Source organism: Suncus etruscus, chromosome 2 (assembly GCF_024139225.1).
Source record: "Suncus etruscus isolate mSunEtr1 chromosome 2, mSunEtr1.pri.cur, whole genome shotgun sequence".
NCBI lineage: Eukaryota > Metazoa > Chordata > Mammalia > Eulipotyphla > Soricidae > Suncus > Suncus etruscus.
The window spans coordinates 69,501,662-69,520,251 of NC_064849.1; the positions used below are offsets into that span (position 1 = coordinate 69,501,662).

The following is an 18,590-nucleotide window of genomic DNA, read 5'->3' on the forward strand; positions in this document are numbered from 1 at the left end:
GAGAAAGAAATGGGAAGGGAAGGGAAGGGAAGGGAAGGGAAGGGAAGGGAAGGGAAGGGAAGGAGCAAAGAAAATGAAAAGGGAAAGGGAAGGGAAGGGAAAGGAAAGAGAAAGAAAGGAAAAAGGAAAGTGAAAGGAAAGAGAAAGGAAAAAGGAAAGGAAAAAGAGAAGAAAAGGAAAGAAGGGAAGGAAAGGAAAAAGGAAAGTGAAAGTAGAAAGGAAAGGAAAAGAGAAAGAAAAAGAAAGGGAAGGGAAAAAGGAAGGGAAGTGAAGGAAAAGAAAAGGGAAGGAAAAAGGGAAGGAAACGAAAGATAAAAGAAAGGGAAGGGCAAAGGAAAGGAAAAGAAAAGAAGTGCACGACGGGCCTTTTGCGGGCCGGTGTGTCGCAGCTCAGGTAGCGCCCAAGGGCTCTCTGCCCAGCGGCCGCTCCCAGCCCCGCGCGTCTCCGCCCCGCGCGCAGCTCCGCCCGCCCGCCAGCAGGCCTCGGGTTCCTCCGGCTCTCCCCCGACGGGGCGGGGCCGCGTGGCTCCGGTTTCCCGAGGCCTCGCAGGGCGCAGCCTCCTTCTCCGCCGAGGGAGCGGCTGAGGGGCGCGCGCGACCAGGTAGGAGCCAGCCGGGCCGGGCCGGGCCCAGGGTGCGCGCGGGCCTGCTGGGAGGCGCCGGGAGCCGGCCGGACGCAGCGGGGGACCCGAGACTTCCGAGAGGGGGACGAGGAAAGCGAGGGGGCAGGCGAGGCGGCGGGGATCCGAGGGGCGCCTGGAGGGTCGGGTACCCCGCTCGAGGGCCGCCAAGTCACTCCCCTCCGCGCTCCTGGCAGCGCACTCTGCGTTTGGGGGAAACTCCGGGATCTCCCGTGGCCAACTTGGACTGGGCCGAATGAACATCTCAGGATCCATTCATTGAAAGTGAGGAGAGACCCCTGGACAGAAGTGCGCAACACTGTCTAAAGTCATGGTCCTGGGTGGGAGCGATTGCACAGCAGCACCCCATATGATCGGTCCCCCGAGCCTGCCAGGCGTGATTTCTGAGCGCAGAGCGCAGGGGTGACCCCAGAGTGCCGCAGGGTGTGGCCAGAAAAAAGTTATGTGCCTGCCAATCAAACTCTACGACTGCCATTACTATATTCCTTCTGCATAGTGGCCTGGCATAGACATATATTTGTCTTTACCTATAAAACTGCCTCTAGCGGGGATGATCTCTGAAGGCTAGAACTGGAGATGATAGATAGAAAGGACTTTGGCTTTTCACTTGTCAAGGGCAGCTGAATTTCTCTTTATGAACTCCAGGTGTAAAATAAAATTATTGCTGATTTCATTGGGGATGGGAGGGTTTGGGACACACCCTTGGTGCTCAGGAAGTTATTCCTGGCTCTGCAACCAGAAATTACCTCTGGCAGGCTCAGGGTACCTTAGGGGATTCTAGAGATCCAAATGCTCTACCTATTGTGCTACCTGCTCCACTGACGACTTCTTCTTCTTCTTCTTCTTCTTCTTCTTCTTCTTCTTCTTCTTCTTCTTCTTCTTCTTCTTCTTCTTCTTCTTCTTCTTCTTCTTCTTCTTCTTCTTCTTCTTCTTCTTCTTCTTCTTCTTCTTCTTCTTCTTCTTCTTCTTCTTCTTCTTCTTCTTTCTTCTTCTTTTCTTCTTCTTCTTTTCTTCTTCTTCTTCTTCTTCTTCTCTTCTTCTTCTTCTTCTTCTTCTTCTTCTTCTTCTCTTCTTCTTCTTCTTCTTCTTCCTTTGTCTTCTTTCTTCGTCTTCCTCCTCCTCCTCCTCCTCCTCCTCCTCCTCCTCCTTCTTCTTCTTCTTCTTCTTCTTCTTCTTCTTCTCCTCCTTCTCCTTCTCCTCCTCCTCCTTCTTTCTTCCGTCTTCCTTCTTCTTCTTCATTATTATTATTATTATTATTATTATTATTATTATTATTATTTTACTTTTTGGGTTTTTTGGTTTGTTTTGGGATCAGTCATTGCACCCAAAGATGATTAGTGGCTACTCCCTGATGAATGTTGGGGTGGACGTGTTATGCAGTACTGATGATCAATCCTCAGCTTCTTGCTTGCAAAGCACGTGCTCAGACCATTGAACTATCTTTCTGGCCCTTGCAATTTAAAAAGAAAACTTAAATTAATTCTGAGATTCCCCATCTTTTCCTCTGGGGGCTCATATAATACATAACAGGAAGGACATGTATGGATCAGAGAGGCCATAATTTCTGATCTAATTTGTTTATCTGATATCTAGGGAGATATCTAAATTCCTTTCTGTTGTGACATGCAAATTTTTTTCTTTTCCCTTCAGGACTTAATTTTTCTTTTTGGGCCACACCCTGTGACACTCAGGGGTTACTCCTGGCTATGCGCTCAGAAATTGCTCCTAGCTCAGGGGACCATCTGGGACACTGGGATTGAACCAAGGGATCGAACCAAGGTCCATCCTAGATCGGCAGCGTGCAAGGCAAACAAACATCCTACCACTGTGCTATTGCTTTGGCCCACTTCAGGATTTTTTAAGGGGGTGTTCTATAGTATTAGAGCTTGGGGGCGGCAGGGTTGCACCCAGTGATGACTGGGCACTATGCACTACTGGGGATGGAACTGGGTTTAACTACTTACATTAAATGCTGTACTGTTCCTCCAGCCCCACCTTTCAGGTTATTAAACTGGTTTAATAATTAAATGCACACAGATTAACAAGAAAGAAAACATTACTTTTTTTTTATAGGGGAACTCATAAAGTAAGGGAAAAAAAAGTTTATATGCTGTCGTGAAAGGGATTTGGGCTTCAAAAAGGGAGAAGAATTCACAGGATGAGAAGAAAATCAGATGTTTGATAATTCAGTGTTTACTCTGCCATAAAGATGGGTCATAAACATTTATTTTTGATAATAACTCTCATTATGGACAATGTCCCCTATTTAACTTCTTTCAAGTAGTTAAGAGACGTGTAAAATTTTTCTTCTTGAGTTTTATTCCCTTCACTCAAAATTATCTACATGCCAAAATGGCACACCTTGGTGAAGTCTGTTCTGAACCCATTCAAACCCTGAAACTCTTCAACATTTCTGTCTCTTGCATATGGAGATTTAATTATTATTTAAGTATTTTTAAGTATTTATTTAAGTATTGTTAAGTATTTAAAGATTAAAGTATTGTATCTCTCTGTGCTTTTTTTTTTTTTTTTGGGCCACATCCATTTGATGCTCAGGGGTTACTCCTGGCTAAGTGCTCAGAAATTGCCACCTCGCCAGCCCCGTATCTATTTGTTCTTATAGTAATAAGACTTCTGTTGGTTACCTAAGAGAGCAGAGAAGGGAACTAGTGGGAAAATAAACCCAGTTAGTTGGCTGAAGAGTGAAGCAAAGAGGTCAAAAAGGCAGCTTGGTCAAAACGTCTATTTCTCCAGGTTGGAGCGATAGATAGTATAGCAGGTAGGGTGCTTGCCTTGCATGCAGCTAACCTGGGTTTGATCCTAGACATTCCATGTGGTTCCCAAGCCCTGCCTACAGAGCCTGAACATTGTAGTCCCAAAAGCAAACCAAAACAAACAAAACAAAAAGCAAAAGCAATCCCCAAAACCTGTGTTTCTCTGGAGTTAGGAATCTGAGTGCAGATTTTAAGTGTTATGTTCTACTAGGTTGGAGCTCCTTTATCTTCTTTGTTTGGGGGGGGCACACCCAGTGATGCTCAGGGGTTACTCCTAGCTATGCGCTCAGAAATCGCTCCTGGCTTGGGGGACCATATGGGATGCGGGGGATCGAACCGTGGTCCGTCCTAGGCTAGCGCTTGCAAGGCAGACACCTTACCTTTAGCGCCACTGCTCCGGACCTTCCTTTATCTTCTTCTGACAAAACATGTCACTTTTCTCAAGTCTTTGCTTTTATTTATTTATTTATTTATTTATTTATTTATTTATTTATATTTATTGCTTTTGGGCCACACCTGGTGATGCTCAGGGGTTACTTCAGTCTATGCATTCAAAAATCGCTCCTGAGCTTTGCGCAGTGGCAGTATCGTAGCCAATGAGGTTTATCCGAGGTGTGATTATTGCTAATTGAAAACTTTTCCCAGTACCCCGCCGTGACGACTTGAAATATATTCTGCATTGGTAATTCCAGTCTACGGAGACTGGGAAAAAAAAAAGAAATCACTCCTGGCTTGGGAGACCATATGGGACTCTGGGGGATCAAGCCGCAGTTTGTCCTAGGTTAACCTGTCTGTGCAAGGCAAACACCCTACTGCTTGCGCCACCACTCTGGCCTGGACCTCTTGAGTCTTTGCATTTATTTATTTATTTATTTATTTATTTTTTCTGCTTTTAAAAATTTCTTGTACCACAACAAACAAAACCCAGAAACAACCCTTTCCCGCTCTTGCCCTTCTTGCCTTACCTTTTCCCACCTCCTCTCCTGCTCTCTCCTGGATAAACCCAGTCCTAGAAAAAGACTGTTTTGACTATTCTTTGCCTAAAGTTTACCAACACTCCAGGAGGACTATGGAAAAATATGATCTGTATAGAAAGAGCTTATCACCTATCTTTTTTTCCTTCTAGATATTTTGAGGTTGGCTGGTACCAGTCATGGAGAAAGGGCATGGGCATGTGTTTGCCCCCTCGGACATTCTCTCTTTGGAGAATCGCTGCCTTCCCACACTTGGTAAACTGGGTATCATGGAGAAATCTAACGGGCATATGTCTGGTCACCCGAACATCCTCTCCTTGGAGAACCACTGCCTATCCACACTTCCTGAGCTGAGGACCATGAAGCTTCATGGGCATACATTTGTCCATTCAGACATCCTCTCATGTGAGAACCGCTCCCTGGCCACACTTCCTGATCTAAAGAGCACCATGTCTGTCGGCCCTCTGCTCCAGTGTCTCCAGAAATCTCCCTTGCTACAAAGTGATCTGTGCAGGCGATACATCAGCAAGTGTCAGCTCCCTGATCTTCCAAGAGCTCAGTGCTTCTCTGAGAGACTAGACCGGCTGATCTGCCCTAGCACCTTTGCGTCCGTCTCTGTCACAGAGAGTGCGCTGGAAACTGCTTTGGTAATATGTTCTGGCCCCTGCTGTTTTGTTGGATGTTCATGTCTCTAGATTTCAGTGTCTTTGCTTCCCTCCATTCTCTTATTTTATATCTTCTCTGCTTAGAGCCTTCCTGAGCTGCCCTTCCCCCAGGAATATCTTCATCATTTTTCAGTGTTCTTATTACAGATTAAGCTCAGAGGATGTGGATTATAAGGCAAAACAAGCCCTGTCTTTAGAAAGCCTCAGCTCAGGAATAGAGCCAATATGCAACTGGAGTAGTCACATCACTTCAGTGTTTTTGAGGTCTTACGTGAGGCACGAGATGCATTGCTTTTCTAGGATTCACCTCTCTGTATATGCAGGTATAAATGCACATACAATTATACACACCAAAATAAACACATTTAGTATAGAGGCAAGTATTAGTTGAAAACAAACACACATTCCTTCCCTAAGCACTTGACTTTAGACCAAGGGAAAAATATCCAAACCCTACATGTATCTGCCACTTATAAGCCATTCAATTTCAGGCCAAATTTGTGTGTGTGTGTGTGTGTGTGTGTGTGTGTGTGTGTGTGTGTGTGTGTGTGTTTGGGAGGGGAGGCCACACCCCACACCCAGTGATGCATGGTTACTCTGACTCTGAGCTCAGGTATCACTTCTGAAAGGGCATGAGGACCATATGGAATGCTGAGAATTGACCTAGGTTGGCCTTGTGCAAGGCAAACGCCCTACCTGCTGTACTATTGCTCTGGCCCCTCAGGCAAAACTCTTAACCTCTATAAAAGTTTTAGGACTTGTAGTCTTTTGGAAACATTTGTTTCTTTGCTTTTGAGATGTAATCAGGGAGGACTTGAGGAGAGCTCAAAGGTTTATAGTGCCTGCCTTGTATTCAGGAACCCTTTCATCATTCCTCAGTTCTGCCTAGTACCCAATACTATTTTAGGGTATGACCCTGAAACTCAAATCAAATAATAAAATATGGGACTACTATAGGATTACTCATAAAGTTACTATAATTAGGCTCAATTTAAGCAGCTAAAGTTGCAGGGAACATTTATCATGCTAGTACTCTGCACTTTTTCTTGACTTTTAAGTATCTTTTTTTTTTTAAAAATAATTTTTGGCCCATACCTAGTAGTGCTCAGAAATTCCTGGTTCTCCACTTAGTATTTATTTCTGGTGGTGCTTGAGGGATGATATGGAGTGTCAGGGATCTAAGCTAGGTTGGCTATGTGGAAGGCAAATATCCTACCTGCTTTGGTCCCAAAAGTATTTTAAAAGCCTCATCCAAGAGGTATTGTGAGGGGCTCCAGGCTCCTGGCTCTGACATCAATAAAGTCTTGCAGCCAGTGAAATGGTCCTAACACAGCTGAATAAATGTCCGGAAGTCTTAAGAGAGAGAGAGGTTTTGTGTGACAATGAAAAAAATCTCGCTATTTTGGGGCCGGAGCGGTGGCACAGCGGTAGGGCATTTGCCTTGCACATGACTGACCTAGGATGGACTGTGGTTCCATCCCCTGGTATCCCGTTTGGTCCCTCAAGCCAGTAGCGTTTTCTGAGCGTATAGCCAGAAGTAACCCTTGAGTCACCGGGTGTGGTTCCCCCCCCAAAAAATCTCGCCATCAAATAGGGCAGGCAGTGAGGATATAAGGGAGGTGACTTTAGTGCTAAAAAGTATAGATATATAGATTTATCTTTTTATAGATAAAAATTTTGGAGGGATTATACTTAGTGATGCTCAGGGGCTACTCTTGGGCTGCTTGGAGATTGTTCCTGGTGGTGCTTGAGAGATCATGCGGTGCTGAGGATGAAACTTGGGTCTCCTACATGCAAAGCCTTCACCATCTTTGGAGAAGTGCCTATTGAGTCCTCTCCTGCTTCAAGGTGCTCAAAGATAGTTATGAACTTGTCTTTTCTCTGAAGCCACCTTCATATCTGGGTGTGTATTCATGGGTCTGTGGGTTTACATTGTGACTCATAATTGTTCTGTCTTAGGATCCTAATTCCTCTTCAGAAGAAGAGAAAAAAACAAAGAAGGAAGAACGGGTAGAGGTTCAAATGCCTTGTTACAGCCTGAGCTTGGGTGAGGAGAAAGAGGTAGAGGTACTGGCCCTGCAGCTCAGCTCCGGAGAGCATTGTCCTGAGTCCACTGACCATATTCTTCAAGAGAAAAAGGTGACATGTCAGAGTTGGGGAGAGGATGGTGGGGTGGAAAGGAAGATAGATAAGGGTAAAAGGAATGTGGTCCAAGGTTCACCCAGCTCCATCACTGGGCTGGAAGGGGAGGGAAGATAGATCACTTAGCTCTTAGTTCTCTTCCTGGCCCCAGTTCTCACCTCTCAGGAAAAAAATTTTTTTGAGGGCCCAAAGAGATAGTATAGTAGGTAGGGCACTTGTTTTGCACATAGCAGGTCTAGGTTTAATTTCTAGCACCCCATATGATTCCTGCAGAAGTGATCCCTGACCACTGAGTCAGGAGTAAGCTTGGGTGTGGCCCCAAAACAAAACATACAAAAATCTTTCTGAGTGGGGCTCCTCCTCTTTTGTCCTTAGTTTTGAGTGCTGGTCCTTATGAACTCTTTGTTCCCTGACCACTTCTATCTCCTTTCACAGATGATGTTAATAAACTACTTGTGCTCTGCTTTGGTCTCAAATATCAAAGATATGTACAACCTTTCTGAAGTCTGTCGTGAACTGGCCCCTTTAGAGCCCGAATTTATCCTCAAGGTATCGTGGTGTGAAGGAGGGATATGAGTGGAAGCTGGGAAGTGACAAATGTGTGTGTGTGTGTTGTGAGTAGAATGTGACAAGCCTCATATGGGGAGGGGGAGTAATTTTGCATAAGAAGAAAGCTGAAGCTTAAGTCCTGAAGTTTGTGAGGAGTAGTGGTGGTACTGATGATATTACTGGGTAAGGGGTTACTAGAATTTTTTTAAAGCAGGTACACAGTATTAGCTAGATATAGAAAGCCTTTCCAGCAGATATAATAAGAATTAGATCTATGGGACCTGAGCGATAGCACAACAGTAGGGCATATACCTTGCACGGCTACCAGGGATGAACCCGGGTTTGATTTCCGGCATCCCTTAGATCCCCTGAGCCTGTCAGGAGTGATTTCTGAGTTCAGAGCCAGGAGTAACCCCCTGAGAACTGCTGGGTGTGGCCCCCAAACAAACAAAACGCCAAAAAATAAACCCCAAAATAATTAGATCTATCTTGTAAGGAACTTATGGTATTTTTAGTGAGGTAAAACTCTTCCAAATATTATACAAATACAAAGAGATAGTACATGTTGAATGTTTAGAAGGAAATAAATGGGGAAACATGTTTTCTTTGAGACTTTGGAAGATGGAAGATTTAATTAGCATTTTGGATTCTGGGTCAGTTTTTGATGTTGAGGTGGGAGGTCTTCCAAAGAGGGAAAGTATGACTTGGGAAGTGATCAGTAGAATAGGAAGAAGAGATGATACAAGGGAGGATGTAGGTTCAATTACTGGGTACAGAGACTGTAAGATCAAAAGGCAGGGACTTCATATCTTATAGTCACTCTAATGGGCTCAGGATTCTTATAGATGTATATGAATTAAGCAAGTATTTAGTTATTTATTATTTAAGCAATATAACAATGTAAGCAATGTTTCCACCCCTAGGCATCTTTGTATGTTAGGCAGCAACTGAACATTCGGGACATGGCCAACAAACTGTTGGCCATTGCTGCCTTTTTGCCCGTCTGCCGCCCTTACCTGCGACGCTATTTCAGTGCTATTGTCCAGCTGCCTTCTGACTGGGTCCATGTAGCTGAATTCTATCAGGTATGCAACTCACTTCTCTCTCTTTGTACCTCCGTTGATTCCCTCTTTCTTCACTGCATCTCCTTGGAAAAAATGCTCAGATCTTTTGACTGCTCTGTTTACCTCAGCTTTGGGGATTAGATCGAATGACTTCTTCATTCATCAGCTCGCTTGCCCAATTGGGACAATATATTTGACAAGGTCTAGTATAGGCAACAATTTGATAAAATTTGTGGTTATTTTGGACTTGGTATTTACAATGAAAAAGTGAGAATCACTACGTCAGAGAGATAGTATAGATAGATGTTAAGGCACTTGCCTTGTTTGACCCCTAGTCAAACCTGGAGGCCCTAGTTTGACCCAGACTGCTGCATATGTTTCCTTAAACAAAAACACAGGAATAGGCACCTCTGGGTCTGGTCTTAAAATCCCTAAAATAAACAAGTAAACAAACAGTTTTCTTACTGCTCCACATGGCTTATCATTCATTTTAAAGGCAAGGAACTTGTTCCTAATATTGTATTCTCATGTGGTCTTATCTTTACTTAATTTTATTAATGTATTTATTTATTTATTTGTGTTTTTGGGCCATAGTACTATTCTCAGGAATTATTCCTGGCTCTGTACTCAGGAGTGACCCCTGGCTATCTCTGGGTTATTTAACTTTTCCGAGAGTAAGCAGGATGCAAGGCAAGTACTCCTGGACTGTCTATCTAGCCCCTTATTTTTTTTCTTTTTAATTTAATTTTTTATTTGTGGGCCACATCAGGCAGTATTTAGTGATGCTTAGGGACCATAATGTATCAGGGAGTAGTCCCAAGCTTCCTCCCATGCAAAATATACTCTCCAGACAGATGAATTATCTCTTGGGACCCTTGTTTTTATTTCTGAGGGTTTTTTGGATGCTTCTTTCTCTGACAGATCCTGGCAAAAGGATGGGAGAATAAATTGGCTCCACTGCCTGCCTGCTTGCGTGCTGCTATGACAGAAAAATTTGCCCAGTTTGATGAGTACCAGTTGGCTAAGTACAATCCTCGGAAGCATCGGGCCAAGAATAGACCTCGTCGGCCCCCCCGCCCTCCAGTCAGTGATAGCATTGAATTTGGTCATCCATGGCTTTATCTCTAGAAAGGGAGTGACAAGGGGACATGCTACTTCCAGGGGACCCACCCCACACTAAGCCTATGACATTTTTCTACCTCCAGAGAAAAGGGAATGCAGAGAGGCCTGGGAAAGTTGGGCTGGGGGCAAAGAGGGAAATGTAAGCTTCCTTTAGATAGAAATGCTATTTCAGGGTTATTAAAATGGGTCTCCCCAAGGCCAATCTCCATTCTCCATTTTGAAATTGCTTCTTCTGTTCTTACAAAAGATGAAGAATAAGTTTTCTGGGAGGCGACGCTTTTTGCCAAAGATCATTCAGCAATTTAAGAATGCACAGATAAAGGTGAGTGGTTGGCTGGACTTCTTTATGTGCATGAATTATTTTTCTAACTAATATTTAGAAGTTGAAATTAATCTGGTTTAGAAATACTTATAATCAGTATGGTAGGCACAAAGTCGGTTTCATGCTTGGAGATTCACAGATCAGATGAGAGATTCAGATTTTGAATGTACTAGGAAAGCTTATTTCCTTATTTCCCTGTCATTCACCATTTTGCTTTACTTTGGATTATTATTACTATTATCACTGTTATTTTAATTTGGCAAATCAAGATTGTTTTTATTGAAAAGTACTTAAAAATTGAGAGGAGAAAAAATAGAGGAGAAATGTGTTTAAGAGACAATATGGGTTTCTCTAGAGTGAGAAAATCAGAGAGATAGAGACAAGCAAGTGAGATACATGTTCAAGGAAGAACACAGGCTTGAAGAACAAGCCTTCAGATGCTTTATATAAAGTAGGTACAAAATAATTAATTTTATATTGCTTGTTATAGAAAAATGCAAATGGAAGTATTAAAAATACTTCAGAGCCAGAGTGATAATACAGTGGATAGAACATTTGCCTTACATACAGCCAACCCAGGTTGGATCTCTAGCGTCCTGTATGATTCCCCAAACATCACCATTAGTAATTCCTGAATGAAGAACTAAGAGTAACCCCTGTGCATCTCTGGATGCTACCCCCAAACCAAAACAAAACAGTTAATTTTTTGGAAGATATTTCAAGCAATATAGGGACTGTGCCACCACCACCATCTTAGAATAGAGTATTAGGAAAAGTAATATTTACAATGGAAACATATCTCATTTGGCCACTTCCGTTGGTTTTCTTTTATTATAAAATCTTTATTTAAGCACCATAATTACAAGCATGATTGTAGTTGGGTTCCAGTCATAAACAGAACACCCCCCTTCACCAGTGCAACATGCTCACCACTGATGCCCCTTCTCTCCTTCCTCCCCACCCCTGCCTGTATTTGAGACAGACATTCTACTTCTCTCATTTATTAACTTTGTCATGCTAGTTGTTAGTGTAGTAATTTCCCTAACAGCATTCAACACTCTGGTGGTGAGCTTCATATTGTGGGCCGGTTACCACATAAGGAAAGATTGGTCTTAGGTTTTTCTTTCTGTGAATAGTGACCATAATGATGAATAAGTTGAACTGTGGTCCTGGTGATGTTTCCACAGTTTGAGGCATCCTACAATGCAGAACCAAAGAAAAATGCTGAGTCAAGGTTCACCCTGAAGAAGTTAGTACAGCGACTGCATATTCGGGAGCCTGTCCAGCATGTCCAGGCTTTGTTGGGCTACAAGTAAGTTGTATCCTGAATATAATTTCCAAGTGTCTCCTCCTCCTCCTTCTCCTTTTTCTTCTCCTTCTTTTTCTTCTCCTCCTCCTCTGTTTTCTCTTCCTTCCTCCTCCTCCTTCTCTGCTTCCTTCTCCTTACTGTTCTTCTTTTATTTGCCGGGGGTGGGGTGGGGGGGTTTCACACCGGCAGCACTCGGGTTACTCCTGGCTCTGTGCTCAGAAATTGCTCCTGACAGGCTCAGGGGACCATATGGGATGCTGGGGATTGAACTGGCTCCTACTGCTGTGCTATTGCTCTGGCCCCTCTTTCCTTCTTTTTTGGAGGAGACACTCTCAGCAGAGCTTGGGGAATATTTCCAGCTCTACTGAGAATTACTCCCAATAATGCCAGAGACTGAAACCCCTGTTCCTGCAAATAAAGTCTTTACTAAACACATTAATTAAGCAACCTTTCTGAACCCCAAACCTATGACTTCTAATGCTCATGACCCCGATTCTTCTGATCTCAGAAGCATTAGTATGGACACATCTAGCTGCAAAATGCCCACTGGCTTTGACAGTAGTTGCCTCTTTTAAGTTTCCTTCAGTGATTCTAAAATAGTAAATTCTTCCTCTTCTAGATATCCTAAAAACCTACAGGCCTTTTCTCGGAGTCGCCTCCCAGGACCATGGGATTCCAGCAAAGCTGGGAAAAGGATGAAACTCCCTCGGCCGGAGACCTGGGAGCGAGAGCTGAGCTCGAAGGGGAACAAAGCTTCTGTTTGGGAAGATCTCATTGGTAGTTTAACTCTGATATTCATGCTTCTTCCTTCTTTTCCTATTTCTGTTTCTGCATTTTAGAGCCTGATTAGAATGTTTTCACAGCATGATGGAGCTATTCTCTTCTCTGGTAGTTGTATCCCACAAATAATTGGAATTTTTTATTTTGTTTTATTTTGGGTCCAGACTCGGTAATGCCCACGGCTTAGTCCTTGTTCTGTACTCAGGGATCACTCTTGGTGTGCTTAAGGAACTATACATGATTATGGAACTTGAACATGGGTTAGCTGCATACAAGATGCTATAAATGATTAGGTTTATAAGACCTGCCAATGACCAGAGCAAAGTGGTTAGTGGTGTCAGTTCTGGTAGCATTGACAATATAGGTAGGTCATTGTTCTAGTTGTTGTTAAGTGATCTTATGTTAGTAAAAAAAAAAAAAAGTAGAACCCAAAAAGGGAAAATTGGCATCTGGCATGGTGGAATCTCTACAGGAACCCATATTTAGTATAGAGATGTTTTAAATAATTTTTCATGTTGATTGGAAACAAATTTCATGGGTCTAGAGTGATAGTGCAGTGAGTAAATTACTTCCTTTGTGTATAGCCAACCTAGGTTTGATCCCTGGCACCATATAAGATCCCTTGAACACTCCCATCTCTGAAAACAGAGCCAGGAATAAGTCCTGAGCAGCACAGGGTATGGCAACAAAGTTTTTTGTTTGTTTGTTTTTGGGCCACATCTGGTGGTGCTCAGGGGTTACCTTTGGCTTTGTACTCAGAAATTACTCTGGGGTTGGTGCTGGAGGGATAGCACAGTGGTAAGGCTTTTGCCTTGTTTCTGAGCGCAGAGCCAGGAGTAACCTGTGAGCACTGCTGGGTGTGGCCCCCAAACAAAACAAAATAAAACAAAAAAAAGAAATTACTCTTGGTGCTGCTCAGTGGATGATATGGGATGTTGGGGATCAAACCTGGGTTATCCGCATGCAAGGCAAACACCTTCCCTGCTGTACAATCACTATGCCCCCCCCAATTTTTTATATTTATTTATTTTTCTCCTCTCACTTTATGTGGTGGTGGTGGTAGGGTGCCCCAATTTTTAACTAAAAAGTTTCTCTCAATATACTTTTCTGTAATTCTTTTTAAAATTTTTTGCTGATTTATTTATTTATTTATTTATTTATTTATTTATTTATTTATTTATTTATTTTAGTTTTTGGGTCACACCCAGCAGCGCTCAGTGGTTACTCCTGACTCTATGCTCAGAAATCGCCCCTGGCAGGCACAGGGGACCATATGGGATGCTGGGATTCGAACCACCATCCTTCTGCATGAAAGGCACACGTCTTACTTCCATGCTATCTCTCCGGCCTCTATTTTATTTATTTATTTATTTATTTATTTATTTATTTATTTATTTATTTATTTATTTATTGGTTTTTCAGGCCACACCCGTTTGATACTCAGGGGTTACTCCTGGCTAAACGCTCAGAAATTGCCCCTGGTTTGGGGGGACCATATGGGATGCTGGGGGATCGAACCAAGTTCCTTCCTTGGCTAGTGCTTGCAAGGCAGACATCTTGCCTCTAGCACCACCTCGCCGGCCCCTTATTTATTTTTTAATGATATTTTATTTATTTATTTATTTATTTTGGTTTTTGGGCCATATCCGGCAGTGCTCAGAGATTACTCCTGGGTCTGCGCTCAGAAATCGTACCTGGCAGGTTTGGGGGACCATATGGAATGCTGGGGATTGAACCTGGGTCTGTTCTGGGTCAGCTGTATGCAAAGCAAATGCTCTACCTCTGTGTTATTTCTCCTTCCCAATTTTAACGTTTTATTAGAATGCCTTTTTTTCTGTTTTATTCTGTTTTGTTTGTTTGTTTTTGTTTTTGGGCCACACCCAGCGGTGCTCAGGGGTTACTCCTGGCTATCTACTCAGAAATAGCTCCTGGCAGGCACGGGGGACCATATGGGACACCGGGATTCGAACCAACCACCTTTGGTCCTGGATCGGCTGCTTGCAAGGCACACCGCTGTGCTATTTCTCCGGCCCCTATATTTGAAATTTTAATGTTTTCCCTTTGTAAAATACTTACATTGATTTCTATGAACTGCTTTACTTTCATAGAATTTCTATTTTGGAACTTCAATAACCCAAATTGGCTTTTACCTTATTTCCCTGTACATTGCTATTTGCAGGTTATACTCAGTGGATCATGAATTGCTCAGCTGCTTATATTTTGTGGTGGTAGACATAGCAGACTCACATGAGACTAAAACACACACACACACACACACACAAATTTTTCCCCTAATTTTGACTCAACTTCATGTGATGTGGCAGAGGACACTCTATATTGATGATTCTAGTATCATTTGCTCCCTCAACCCTGAGAATTAAAACTGTGTCATTTAACTTTGCTTAGGCCCACAATTTTTAGTCCCCAGAGGTGGTTTTTATTTTGTTTGTTTGTTTTTGGGTCACACCCAAAACCCGGCATCCCTCAGGTTACTCCTGGCTCTGCGCTAAGGAACAGCTCTTGGCAGGCTCAGGGGACCATATGGGATGCCAGGATTTGAACCACTATCTGTCCTGGGTCGGCTGTGTGCAAGGCAAATGCCCAACTGCTGTGCTATCTCTCTGGCCTAGAGGTGCTTTTTTTTTCTTTTCTTTTTTAAATTAATATCTTTATTTAAACACCTTGATTACAAACATGATTGTGGTTGGGTTTCAGTCATGTAAAGAACACCACCCTTCACCTGTGCAACATTCCCATCTCCAATGTTCCAAATCTCCCTCCTCCCTACCCCACCCCCGCCTGTACTCTAGACAGACTTTCTACTTCCCTCATTCATTCACATTGTTAGGATAGTTCTCAATGTAGTTATTTCTCTAACTGCACTCATCACTCTTTGTGGTGAGCTTCATGTCGTGAGCTGGAACTTCTAGCCCTCTTTTCTTTTGTCTCTGAAAATTATTGCAAGAATGACTTTTATTTTTCTTAAAACCCATTTCTTTATTTTCTTATTTATTTATTTATTTGTTTATTTATTTATTTATTTATTTATTTATTTATTTATTTATTTATGTCTCCATCCAGCAGTGCTCAGGCGTTACTCCTAGCTCTGTACTCAGAAATTACTTCTGGCAGTCTTGGGGAGCCATATGGGACGCCAAGGATCAAACCCATGCAAGGCAAACACCCTAGCACCTTCTGTGCTATTGCTCCAGCTTCTTTCCTGAATTTTCTATGTGGCCTGTGAACTTATTGCTTTAATTCTTTGTTTTTTTTTTTCCCTCTCTCACTCATTCTTCATTTTTTTTTCTCTCCTTGTGCCTGATCTGCAGACAATGGGAAGCTTCCATTTATGGCCATGCTTCGGAATCTGTGCAACCTGCTTCGTGTGGGAATCAGTGCACGTCACCATGAGATGGTTCTCCAGAAACTCCAGGAACAGGTATGTGAGAAGGGCAGGCAACTGTGTCTGGCTACCAGAAGTGAATGTGGATATCTGCTATAACTGGTAGCAACTTTTCCTAGTCATTGAAAAGCTTGTGGCAACCCAGGCATGTCTCTCCTATTTTTTTTCCTTTCTGAATTTTGCTGCACCTGGAAGTGCTCAGGAGTTACTCCTGGATTTGCACTCAGAAATTACTCTTGGTGCTGCTCTGGATCATGTGGGGTGCTAGGGATCGAACCCGGATCAGTTGCATGCAAGGAAAGCACCCTCCCTGCTGTACTATTGCTCTGGCCCCTCCACCCAGATATATCTCTGTGGACTGCAAACAGCTATTAAGATACAGATCTTGAGGGAGACAGGGCTCATCACTGAGAGATTAGAGTGTAAGAATGTTCATTTTGAAATCTTTGGAAACCAGGACAGATTCTGAAGAGGCAACTCTGTCATTTAATTGACTTTAGAGGGAGCTTGATAGAAGAAACAGGGCCTGATGGTACTTTCTCAAATTTTCTTCTTTACCTCTTTCTGTATTTTCATCCAATAGTTTTATTTTTTATTCTTATTTCCCATTTTTAAGTAAATTTTTTATTTGTTTTTATTTTTATTTTATTTTTTTTGGGTTTTGTGCCACACCCGATGATGCTCGGGTTACTCCTGGCTATGCACTCAGAAATCGCTCCTGGCTTGGGGGACCATATGGGATGCCGGGGGATTGAACAGTGGTAGCGCCACCGCTCCAGTCCCAGTTAAGTAAATTTTTTTTATTTAGAGAAATATGAGGGGAGAGAGAGATAGAGTGAAAGAGAGTGAGAAAGAAATATTTTCGAGATAGAACACAGTCTTCTTCAGAGGAAAAAGTCAGAAATACACATATCAGGTTGAGACTATGGTAGTAACCTCCAAGATGAGCAATGTGACTCTTCTTTCTTACTTTTGTATTTCTCTCTCTATTATTATTATTATTATTATTATTATTATTATTATTATTATTATTATGTTTTTTGGTGTGGGTGGTGGTGGGACCCACCTGGCTACTTCTGGCTTTGCGTTCAGAAATTACTCTTGACAGGCTTGGGTGACCATACATGATGCCAACTATCCAACCTGAATTGGCTGTCTGCAAGGCAAAATGCCCTCCCTATGGTGCTATTGCTCTGGTCTCTCACTTTTGTATTTCTTCTTTAATATTCATCTTATCTTTCCTTGCTTCTCACAAATCTAATAGTTAACTTACATTTCTGATCCCTGTGTTCCCTGTGTGCATGCCCATTTCCCACCAATATTCCTTGATCCTCTGCTCAAGTTTCTTCTCTGTATTTTCCAGAAGTCAGTGATCCACAGCCGGCAGTTTCCATTCAGATTCCTCAATGCCCATGATTCCATCAATAGCCTTGAGGCTCAGCTGAAAAATAGAGGTATTATCTCACTTCCTCCAGCTCTTCTTTGTCCTTCATGTCTGGGCTGAGATGAGAAGTGGAATATTTTTCTGCCTCTTTCCTTTCAGTTGGGGTGGACAATGACCAGACTCTGGGAGGTTTGGTCTCAGGACAGTTACTTATTTTCGTATTTTGATCCATACTCAGTAATTCCAGGGATGATGTGATGCTAAGAATCAAACTCCTGTATACAAAACATGCACTCAACCCATTGAGCTCTGATGTGTTCTCTAGCACATCGGAACAGTTTTTTGGCTTTTGTTTTTATGTTTGGGCCACACCTGGCCACACTCAGGGTTTACTCCTGGCTCTGAGCTCAGAAATTACTCCTGGCAGGCTTGGGGGACAATAGGGATGCTGGGGATCAAACCGGGTTGTCAGCATGCAAGGCTGTTGTCCTATTGCGCTGGCTCCATCAGGACAGTTTTTGAGGGGGAGACAAGATGAGAGGACAGATGTCTGACTCAAATATTTTCCTATTACCATGAAGCATTGCCGTTTCCTTCCAACACGAGACTGCTAAGTCGGATAATGAATAAACCAAGCAACAGAAAGTTTGCCTCTCAGCTCCTCTCAGGACGTCGGGCTCTTCGAAAATTAATGATGTTGCCTGTGATATATGAGCAGCTCAAGAGAGAGAAACAGAGAATACATAAAACCAGGTGTGTATATGTGGTGTTACCTGGGAGTCATTAGGGAACTCCCACTTTTATTTTCTGAAGATATGCTTATCAATCCTCCCTGGTGGCTCCAGATTGCCTAACTAGTCATCTCTTGTAGAGAAAATATTTCTTTTTCTTTTTTGGGGGGTGGGTGGGTGGAGGAGGAGACACTTTCAACAATGCTCAGGGCTTACTCTTGGCTTTGCATCTAGGGGGACCATATGTGGAGTTGAGGATTGAACCTGGGTCTGTCATGTGCAAGTACCTGCTGTACTACCTTTCTGGCCTACAGTAAATATTTTCTAAGTGTTTGCTTTTTGTTTTGTTTTTGGTTTTTGATCACACCCAGTGGTGCTTAAGCTTACTTCTGGCTCTGCGCTCAGACATTGCTCCTGGCAGGCACGGGGGATCATATGGAATGCTGGGATTTGAACCACAGTCAGTTCTTGTGTGCAAGGCTGATGCCTTACCACTGTGCTATCTCTCTGGCCCATTTTTGTTTTATTTTGTTTTGTACAAATGGAAGTGCATGGGAGGTGACTCCTAGCTTTCTGCTCTGGGGTTGCTTCCACTTGAGATACCATTTTGTGCCAAAGATCAAACCTAATCCTTCCACATACAAAGCAGATGCTCAGATCTCTGCTATTTCCCCAGTCCTTGGTAACAAACTTTATTTTTAACATTGTGCTAGAGCAGGGGTGGGGTCTT

The 18,590-nt window shown here is 42.9% G+C and overlaps 1 protein-coding gene and 1 non-coding gene across 2 annotated transcripts in view; both read left to right on the plus strand.

Annotated features, from left to right (window-relative positions):
* The first annotated feature begins 699 nt into the window (after nt 1-699).
* The window catches only part of TEP1 (telomerase associated protein 1), a 46,058-nt gene continuing 28,167 nt past the window's right edge, over nt 700-18,590 (plus strand). Inside the window, exons 1-12 of the mRNA XM_049768727.1 lie at nt 700-929; nt 4,542-5,036; nt 7,014-7,193; nt 7,632-7,745; nt 8,669-8,830; nt 9,731-9,892; nt 10,179-10,253; nt 11,441-11,565; nt 12,182-12,339; nt 15,672-15,781; nt 17,109-17,199; nt 17,711-17,882. Of these exons, the coding sequence (XP_049624684.1) occupies nt 4,569-5,036; nt 7,014-7,193; nt 7,632-7,745; nt 8,669-8,830; nt 9,731-9,892; nt 10,179-10,253; nt 11,441-11,565; nt 12,182-12,339; nt 15,672-15,781; nt 17,109-17,199; nt 17,711-17,882 (1,817 nt within the window). The 5' untranslated portion in view covers nt 700-929; nt 4,542-4,568. The remainder of the gene's footprint in view (nt 930-4,541; nt 5,037-7,013; nt 7,194-7,631; nt 7,746-8,668; nt 8,831-9,730; nt 9,893-10,178; nt 10,254-11,440; nt 11,566-12,181; nt 12,340-15,671; nt 15,782-17,108; nt 17,200-17,710; nt 17,883-18,590) is intronic.
* Nucleotides 3,983-4,118, plus strand: LOC126002995 (U4 spliceosomal RNA). Its single transcript, XR_007493552.1, has one exon. It is a non-coding gene; the product is annotated as a U4 spliceosomal RNA (small nuclear RNA).